The sequence below is a fragment of the Brassica rapa genome, unplaced genomic scaffold, assembly GCF_000309985.2.
Source record: "Brassica rapa cultivar Chiifu-401-42 unplaced genomic scaffold, CAAS_Brap_v3.01 Scaffold0206, whole genome shotgun sequence".
Classification (NCBI taxonomy): Eukaryota; Viridiplantae; Streptophyta; class Magnoliopsida; order Brassicales; family Brassicaceae; genus Brassica; species Brassica rapa.
The window spans coordinates 46,211-56,195 of record NW_022610150.1 but is presented as its reverse complement, the minus strand read 5'-3'; the positions used below and the strand labels follow the sequence as shown (position 1 = coordinate 56,195).

At 41.3% G+C, this 9,985-nt stretch overlaps 1 protein-coding gene across 3 annotated transcripts; it reads right to left on the bottom strand.

Annotated features, from left to right (window-relative positions):
* Positions 1 to 334: 334 nt before the first annotated feature.
* On the bottom strand, positions 335 to 8,129 carry LOC103847917 (probable transposase-like protein At4g04430). Of its 3 annotated transcripts, XM_018655836.2 has the most exons (6): positions 2,080 to 8,129; positions 1,674 to 1,883; positions 1,462 to 1,594; positions 1,088 to 1,387; positions 763 to 999; positions 335 to 695 (listed from the first exon to the last, which is right to left on the bottom strand). In XM_018655836.2, coding segments are annotated over exons 1-6 (1,128 nt in total). In that variant the 5' UTR covers positions 2,082 to 8,129; the 3' UTR covers positions 335 to 449. The 3 variants fall into 3 exon arrangements, 2 of the variants coding, with proteins under 2 accessions (XP_018511352.1, XP_033138968.1); XM_033283077.1 differs by lacking the exon at positions 2,080 to 8,129 and having other exon boundaries at positions 1,693 to 2,068; XR_004453403.1 differs by lacking the exons at positions 335 to 695; positions 763 to 999; positions 1,088 to 1,387; positions 1,462 to 1,594 and having other exon boundaries at positions 1,601 to 1,883.
* Between the last annotated feature and the right edge of the window lie 1,856 nt (positions 8,130 to 9,985).

Below are 9,985 nucleotides of genomic sequence, written 5' to 3'. Positions count from 1 at the left end.
TCTTTTCTGTCGGAAACGGTCGGATATTTCCGACGGATTAGTGTCGGATTTTAACGGTCGGAAATTTCCGACGGATGTTCCGTCAGAACTTTCTGACGGAAGAGGTTGTCGGAAAGTTCCGACGACGGCGTCGGTCAGACACTTCCGACCGATGTAACGGTCAGAAATATCTGACCGATAATACCGTCGGAACATTCTGACGGATCACATCTGTCGGAAATTTCTAACCGCTAATATCGGTCAGAAATTTTGTTTTGTATTATTATAATTAAAAACGGTTAAATGGACATTTATACAAATTAAAATTTGAAATTATCTTAAGAAGTATACAAAATAATTAAACATATGATTCTAATAATTAAAATAAGTTTTACATTGTCTTAGAACATAATACAATACAAAACAGAAGAAAACATAATCCAGTACAACAGAAAGTATTTGGGAAAACATTACTGGTCAGGTTGACTTTGAGAAGCAGAGAACTCCTCCGGATAAACTCGAGAAATGAAATCAGTGACAGAACGAAGCTGGTCCTCCAAAGCTTGTCGTTTTGTCCGCTCTTCAATAAGCTCAGTCTTCAGCTGCTCCATCTCATGGACAAGAGACGGGGAAGAAAAGGTGGCTTGAGATGAGGATGAGATCCCCTCCGAAACACGACCAACACCATAGCGGCGACCTTTCTTAACAGGGACATTCTACAAAAATAAAGGCAAATTTAGCAAGAACTATAAATTACTTGTTAATCACAGAAAAAAAAAATACCTCAAGAACGATTTGGTTGATCTCTTCGCCGGACAGCATGTTTGAAGCTGTAGATGCACCATCATTGCCAAACAATTGAGACTGCTGAAGTTGTGCTTCTTTATCCTCCTTGAGCTTAGTCAAAGTTTCCAACAACTCTCTTGCGACGGGATCTTGCACCTCACCAGTTTGTTTATTGGTGTGCATATCTCTCATCAATGCTAACCAATCTGGTGGCACACCATCGTTTTCAGCAGTCTAGCATAAAAACACAAGTTATAGAATAATATCAGTTCAATGTTTAAGAAGAAGTTAAGAGTAGTATAACTTTAATTGTAAAGCTTACCATTTCTATCTCTCGTTCCTCTCTTGTTTTAGCACCACCATTATGTATTGCTAAACCTTTTCCACCACGCTGGCTTCGCCTATTCTGAGAGTTGGTATCAGCGATAGATGCAGTAGCATCGAGTTGCCAATAAGCTTGCAACCCAACCCACACATCTTCATTTAGACCTGTGGGCTTATCCTTCTTCAGCTTCCACTTTTTCTTCCACTCAGTCATGTTGCTCTTGTACTGAGTTTTAGCCTGCAAATTAAAGGCTGTCCGTACCTCACTGGTGATAGCAGGGTCCCAATTCCAATCTTGCTGCAATTAACAAACACAATCAACATATTGACTAATGGTCGAGTCAAATTAAAAATGACAAAAAGACATCTTACAGCAAATGAACGGAGCCACATCTTCTGCTTTTCTAATGGCACGTGGGCATAAGTCGGATATGGCAAATCAAGGAGACTATGAAAGCATTTCAAAATAGACTTGCAAATGGCATTGCGATTTTTTTTCCTAAACCTAAAACAAAATTGAAAACATTGAGAAATTAAGAAATTGTAAAACAGAAATGGTAAGATAAAACATAAAAAAAATTTACCAACTAGTATTTGGTTCACCATTTCGGCTCAGCTTCGGAAGAAGCTCTCGTCCTGGTGCCAACAACAGCTCGTTGAGTAACCTATCCTCAATTATCTGTGAGGGCGCTGCTGGCTGTTGCTGGGGGACACTGGTTCTCTGGGTAAAAGGAGAACCCAAAACAGGAGAGGAAGCAGATGGAATTGAACCAGAGAGAAAATCCGCATACGACCTCGAGACAAACAAAATAATTACAGTACAACATTATCCACTGTAAAGAACAACAAGTTCATAACATACAACTGAAAATAAATTTTGTTAGTATAAACAGAATGCAACAATTATTGACAGAGAATTATCAAACAAAGCTTTAGAAATATCATTCACCACAAAAGCTACACTAAACAAAGAAGAAGACATAAACTTACATAATTTCGCTTGAGGTTTTCGAGAAAAGAGAGAGAGATGGGGCGAGATTGGCGCAGACCGTAGGGTGAGTGCGACGCAGACCGTACGGTGAGTGCGACGCAGAACGGAGGGTGAGAGCGGCTCAGAACGGAGGGTGAAAGCTCAGAACGGAGGTGAGAGCGGCGCAGAACGGAGGGTGAGAGCGGCGAGAACGGAGGGTGTGAGAGCGGCCCAGACGAGAGGTTGAGATGGGCGGTTTCGGCGGAGCAAACAGATGGGAAGGAGACAGATTAGGGTTACGGTCTTTGATACACATATATAAACGATTTCCGACCGACGCAACGGTTGGAAGACGGTGGGAAGTTTCTGACCAAATTTTAACCGTCGGAAGTTTCTGACCACCATGTGCGGTCGGAAATTAATGTATCAATAAAAAAAAAAGAGAGAAATCGATTTTTTTTTTTTTGCTTTGAAACCTTGTTTAATTTTTTTGCTTTGAAACCTTCTTTAATTTTTTTTTAAAAAAACATATGAAATATATTTTGCTTTCATAAACTTGTTTAAATTTTTTTTAAATCTGAAAACATATTTTTCAAAAGATCATAGACTTATTAGGAAAATTACAATTTATTAAAAATATATTTTCACATCTTATAAAGAACATAGATTTATTAGAAAAATTTTAATTTATAAAAAATATATTATTTATTCTGGATCAGATGAATATTCTGAAGAAGCTGAATCAAAGTCATCGTCGAATTCTCCTCTGTCCGACTTCAAATCTGAGAATACTTCATTGTCGCCTACACCAGTATAATCGACAACAAGATCGATTTCATGAGCATTATGAACATCAAGATCACCTAACAAATTACTTGAGGATTGTTGCATCGCGGGCGTATCCGAAACTCCATCCACTCTCCCTCTTGGGGTAACAGGTGTCACGGTGATCCAAGGGTCTTGTTTATTCCTCACACGAGGATAAGGAAGGTAAGTTACTTGATCTGCTTGTGAAGCTAGAATGAACGGATCATAGTTTGCAAGTCTTCTTCTGGAGTGAACTGATGTAACTCCAAATTCGTCAATCCGGACACCGTATCCAACAATCGGGTTGTACCAATCAGCAAAGAAGGCAACACATCTCAAATTAAGGATCCCTGGATAGTAAATCTCCAATATCTCACGCAAAATACCGTAGTAAATTATTTCGCCAGCTCTAGCCGATACACCGTGATTTATAGTTGATTGTGTATTGTTCTCGCGGAAAATCTTAAAAGCATATCCTCGTGAGCAATACATTGGGTAAGACACAGCAACAAATTTAGGACCAGCGGCCATTTCCTCTAGCCATGGCTGAATGGGATCTCCTCTAGACACAAGAAACTTTACCTGTATAATAGTCAAATTTATTAAGTCATGCAGCATGTACAAAACTTGCAATATTCAAAAATAATATACAAGAGTGTCATAAAACTTGCATAGAATTTGAACCAATTTACGAACTCATTTTCCTTAAGTTCTGACAGCTGGTCTTGAGTGTAATAAGGATATGCTTCCCTTATTTGTCCCATGTAAATCCTGGAAATGGAATCATATTTACTTACAAATTTATTTAGAATATATGACTTTAATATATGATACTAAAATATAAATACCTTTCATATGGCATGACTTCCTCGCAGTTAGCTAAAATGTACTTATGTAAGTGCAATTGCTCTTGCTCTGTGAGTCTTCTGCTTTTTCCCCTTCCACTTAATCGACCAATTTGAGAAAAAATGCTTGGGACCTCAACCGGATAAACTGCTCTTTGGCCTCCATCATCATGTCTTGAAGGTTTTCGACTTTTAGTCTGCACTTCGGGGGCGAAGTAGTAAGAAGCGAACTGTGAAGTTTCCTCATTGATGCTTTGTGCAACAATAGATCCCTCAACTCGGCTTAAATTTTTCACTTTCCTTTTCAAATGAAACATAGAACGCTCAGTCACGTACATCCACCGATATTGAACAGGACCTCCAAGTTCTGCTTCTCGAGCGAGATGGATTGGAAGATGCACCATAACATCAAAAAAAGATGGTGGAAAAATCATCTCTAGATTGCATAAGATTATTGGAATCTTATTTTTCAAGTTTTGGATCCCATCTGATGTTAATGATCTCGAGCACAAATCTCGAAAGAAAGCTCCCATTCCTGTAACAAAACCAAAATTATTTCAGAAATGAAGTGATAAAATGTAATAGATACCAAATTTTAAATAAACTAAATTTACCTGCTATTGCTTCATGTACATTTTGTGGAAGAAGGCCAGCAAAGCAAAATGGAAAAAGGCGCTGCATCATGACATGACAATCGTGACTTTTCAAACCAGAAAACTTTCCTTCTCGCCTATCTACACAGTTCCTTAGATTAGATGCATATCCATCTGGAAATTTGACGCTATGAATAATCCACTCGAAGAACTCTTGCTTGGAAGCTGCATCTAACCGATAAATTGGCATTGGCAGTTTTCCTCTCCCATCAATGTGAAGGGACTTACGGGCACAAATATCTGGCAAGTCTAATCTAGACTTCAGGTTGTCTTTTGTCTTCCCTTTCACATTGAGAATGGTATTCATAATGTTGTCAAAGATATTCTTTTCAATGTGCATCACATCTAAATTATGCCTAAGTAGATGGTCCTTCCAATACGGCAACTTCCAAAAAAATACTTTTCTTATGCCAGTTGTGATGTTCCCCATATCCATAAACTGGATTATGCCCATTTCCACCACATTCATCTGTCATCTTCAAACCAAAATCTCTTAACCGAGTAAGGATAGATTCTCCATCAATTTCTGGTGGCGGCCCATCAAACACCTTTTTGTTCTTAGTGAACAATGTCGTGCTTTTACGATAGGGATGATCAGGGGGTAGATATCGTCGATGACAATCAAACCAACATGTTTTCCTTCCATTCTTCAGTTGAAATGCATCAGTGTTATTTTGACAGTAAGGGCACGCTAATCTTCCATGTGTTGTCCATCCAGATAACATCCCGTATGCGGGAAAATCGTTTATGGTCCACATAAGCACTGCACGCATCATAAAATTCTCCCTAGAAGCTATATCATACACTTCAACTCCATAATCCCATAACATTTGCAACTCATAAATCAATGGCTGCAAGAAGACATCAAGGGATCTCTTAGGATGCTCAGGGCCAGGAACTAGAATTGTGAGAAAGAGAAACTCGCGTTTCATACACAAAGATGGTGGCAAATTATATGGTGTTACGATAACGGGCCAAAGAGAATATTGTCTCCCACGCCTTCCAAACGGGTTGAATCCATCACTACTTAATCCAAGGTAAACATTTCTTCTCTCAAATGCAAAGCTAGGATACATTGACTGAAAATGTTTCCATGCTTTTGCATCTGATGGATGAGAAATTTCTCCGTTACTTACGTGTTCACCGTGCCATCTCATAGCCTCCGCTGTATGTTTGGATTGGTATAACCTCTTCAGTCGGTCTGTTATTGGCAAGTACCACATTCTCTTATACGGGATTTTACTCTTTTCTCTGGTTTCTTGAAACCGGGGTTTGCCACAAAATCGACAACTAGTATGATCAACATCCCTTCTCCAGTAAATCATACAGTTGTCGATGCAAAAATCTATCATTTGATAGGGCAAACCCAACCCAGAAACCAACTTTTGTATCTCATAATATGTAGCTGGTGAAAGATTATCTTCCGGTAATATATCTTTCACAAAATCAGCTATCGCATCAACACAGTCTTCGCTTAAGTTATAATCTGTTTTAATAGACATCATCCTTGTAGCAGATGACAGAGGCGAAATACCATCTCTACAACCATCATATAACGGACTTTTTGCTGCATCTAACATATCAAAAAATTTCTGTGCTTCAAAGTTTGGTTCCTCCCCCCTAAACCTATCTTCAATCATTTGAACATTACCTATATGTTCATCTACCCCACTTTGTTGTTCTCCTATTTCATTCAAATTATTTTGTTGAATACTGCTACCAAAATTGACCATCATATCAGTTTCACCATGCGAATACCAAACTTTATAACCCGCCATAAATCCTCTACTATACAAGTGCTTCCATACACCCCTAACTGTACCAAATCTACGATTCTGACAAATAGGACAAGGACAATACATCTTACCTGTTTGCAAAGTCATCTCCTGGTTGGAGGCAAATGCCATGAATTGTCCAAGACCTTCAGCAAATTCTTCGGTAAGAAGTCCAGTCGAAGGATCTTGATGATTGCGATCCATCCAAGACCGAAAATATTCATTTTGATTTGAGGAAGACATTTTTTTGAGAAAGAACTTTTTTAGAAAGAAAATTTTTAGAGTATAACCGGTGAATGAACGAATGTTGTGACACTGATATTTATAAAAACAATTCTGACGGGTTTCTAACCGATTTCTGACCGATTATCAACGGTATAAAACGGCTATAAAAACGTTCGAAATTCGGTCAGAAATCCGTTGGAAATTTCCGACGATTTACCAACCGCTAAAAGCGGTCAGAAATTTCCGACCGATTTCCAACGGGGATCCGACAACAAAAATTTAAAATTGTAATCATCGGAAAACGGTCGGAAATTTCTGACCGTTTTCTGTCAAACCCATTTCCGTCAGAAAAATCTGACCAAATTTTTATTTCGTCAGAAATCGGTCGGAAAGTTCTGACCAAAAAAATTTCGGTCGGAATGGCCGTCAGAATATACCCTCTTTTCTTGTAGTGAGGATACTGAGACTTAACCTTATAAGAGAAAGAAGTCAGCTAGGACAAGCTGTACGGAAGCTGGGCGATGCTTACGGGAAGCTCGATCAAGCTAGACGTAGCTCAGTCAAGCTCAGCCTAGCTCGTTCCAAATTAAGTCAGCTCAACCAGCTGGACTACTAGCTCACTCAGCTGGGTCAGCTGAGAGCCAGCTCAACTCAGCTCGACAGAGTGTTCGGGCCTCGGGCAGTTGGACCGGGTCCGGGCCGGTGGCTGGCTGGTTGGCCGGCCATGTGGGCTAGGGACTGATGGGTCTTTGGGCAAGTCCGTGGGCTGTGTCCAGAAGGCCTGGGTTTCTCTTTGGGCTCAGGACCGACCCAATAAAGGGCAGTTATGGGCACTGGGGTGCAAGTGGCCAAGGTTGCAACCTTTCGGTCAAGTCATGCCCATTCGCCTAGCAAGTTGTACCTGTTTGTGTGTCAAGTCCTGGCCGCCCATTCTCTATAAATATAGGCCCTCTCTGTCCATTCTAGGCATTCAGTTTCGTGAGAAACAAAAGGCAGAAGCCAAATAGAAAGAGAGAGAGAGAGATCGGATGGAAAAGGGTCGGTTGTGGTGGTTAAGTATCTCTGGCAAGGAGAACGGTTTAGGAGAGAGGAGGCCGTGGGGTTACGGATACCCAAGGCATAGAGAGAGGTCTGGAGAATGACTACAACCCCGTGGTTCAGTCAGATAGGTCAGTGGGGTAACCACCGACTCATCGGCTAAGACCATCGGATAGTCCGAACCGATCTAGCCATGGGCATTTGGATTGAGTCCTATTCTTCTTATTCTTTTCATCTATTTCTTCTTCTACTCCTCCTGTACATTTGCGTGGCCTTGTTTATGTGTTGGGATTGGTTATAACCGTGGTTCTGGTTGAGTAATGCGGTTGCGGTCCATAACCGACGAGTTAGGCGCGCGCATGGCCTAAACCGGCCTCAGGTGATCCGATTGGATAGGGGCGGTTCTGTTCTGTTCTGAACGGTTGCAAACCTTCCCTGAACAGTCACAATGGTTCATGATTTGTGTAGGTTAAGGCGTGGTCTTTTGGCAATAGGCCGGACACATGCACAGACCAGACAGTCCATACGAACGGTTAGGTCGAACGGTTGGAACATCTGAATGGGTGCGAGTTGCCAAGGGTCATTAGTTGCGAAGAGGTACGTGTGTCCAAAGGGTACTAGTTCCCAAAGGGTGTGAGTTCCAAACGGTGCCATTGGTTCAAGGCTTAGGCCAAACCAAGTGGACAGTCCGCGGCTGCATTATCGAACGGACGGACGGTTAGTTTAACCGGAGTGTTGTGTAGCAAGGTCTGATCGGTTGCAAGGCAATCCGGTTTGGGCTTTGGCCTTACTCGGTGGTATAGATCCAGGCTTTGGGTTGGATCAGGTAAGAAGGTCTGTGAGCCTTTGGGCCAGACTTATAACCGGCCGATCGCAACCTAGATCTTAACCAGACGGTTAGGCAGGACTATGGACGATCCGGCTATGGTTGGATGGTTCTAGCCGCAAAGGCTAGGTAGGATATCTTACAATCAACTTTGGGTTGGTGAGTAGGATAGGCGCCATGTGCCTTATGTAGGGCGTAGACCTACATGATGGAAATGGAAGGCCGGTTATATCAGTACATGCTAAGTGGACGATGGCTTATCAAGTCTAGTGGTCGGATCATGTTTCATGACGATGGTTCGATGGCCGAACACTAGTATGGATAGTCATGTTGCTGGAGTAAGAGTATTGATGTGATGCTTCTAGATATCAACCTTGGTGTTGATAACTTCGAGATTGGCTAAGAGTCATGATGAAGTGTATGGCTAGTACTATGTGTCGTAGACCATAGATACTGAGCCTAAGTGTGATTGTTCAAGGAAGGCCGTGTAAGATCTGATCATGTTTGAGTATGGACGACCTTACCTCTGAATGATTGTTCAAGGTGTCAGTCCTAACCTGATTAATGAATGCATCGGTTGGTATGAACAAGTCATATCTGTTGTCTGGGTTAAGTCCTAAGGCCGGTCAGGCCAGATGATGACTCATCAGTTCCAAGTCATGTGAGGATGGTTGGTTGATTGACTTAGTCTCATGAGCTTTGTCAGTCCAGAAGATGGACTTGGTAGTATTGCCTATAAGGCAAAAAGATTTCGGATTGTGCTTGAGCCGAGATAGGCCAAATATATATCCTTATCCTTTCGAAGACTTCTCAAAGGTTACTTATGTCTGTGGGGATGGTTGGTTGAATGACTAAGTACCTAGGGGAGTTGTTTGATGCAGAACTTAAGATAAGGACCTTAAGTAAGATCATTGAGTGATCGTGGTCCAGTTGTTAAGCAAGAGCAATTCGAGTCAATGGAGGACCGATGAGCTAATAAGCTCCATAGATGTGGCAAAGGTATGATCTAGCATTTACTTATGTAGATCTAGATAGAGTGGTTTAGGGGAATGGAACCTCAGAATCGTATGGCTTGGTTTGGGTTTAGGATTGACCTTTAAGCTAATTGGTAGTTGAGTAAACTGGCCAAGGCTAAGGTGATTAGACCAGACAAGTGTTAGATTGGTTTTAGACCAATGGTTAACTAGAGAATATTCCGCTGCGTATCTGTTGAAAGGATCTATGCTATTAATGACTAGGGAAGTCTTTAGCTAAGGTTTAAGTTAGCTCTCGCCTTTAGGCGATATTATAAATAAAGGGTAAAAATTGAGAGGTTCGGCCAGGAAGTGGACCAAGCGACGTAAGACTTCGACAACGGCCTTGTCAGCCGGATCGGGGTGTTACAAGTTGGTATCAGAGCATGCTTGATCCTGTTTAGGACAACGCTCTATGATTATGCGTTCCATACCAAAATTATTTCCAAAACTATGATGACTATGAAACCTTAGTTGGGGTGAGCCAAGAAAGAGTTGAGGTAAGCTAGGGTATCATGCTTGTGAATGTGGGAATTCTAAGATGAACCGGCTTAGCCAAGATACATTTTCCAAGGGCAAGAACCTAAAAACAGAAAGGTTGGTCGATCTAGTATTTAGAAGTAATAGACGGGTTGGAAGGGATGGAAGCAATGCAAGACTTGTTTATGGATGACCTAAACAAGGGAAGTAACATGGACCAGGGAGTGGCTTAGGTTGAAATAAACGTGCAGCATTCTACTGAAG

Coding starts and splice junctions, on each gene's coding strand:
- LOC103847917 (XM_018655836.2), bottom strand. Junction 1,000..1,087: donor AGGAACGAGAGATAGAAATG/GTAAGCTTTACA, acceptor TTTTTATGCTAG/ACTGCTGAAAACGATGGTGT. Junction 696..762: donor TCAACCAAATCGTTCTTGAG/GTATTTTTTTTT, acceptor TTATTTTTGTAG/AATGTCCCTGTTAAGAAAGG.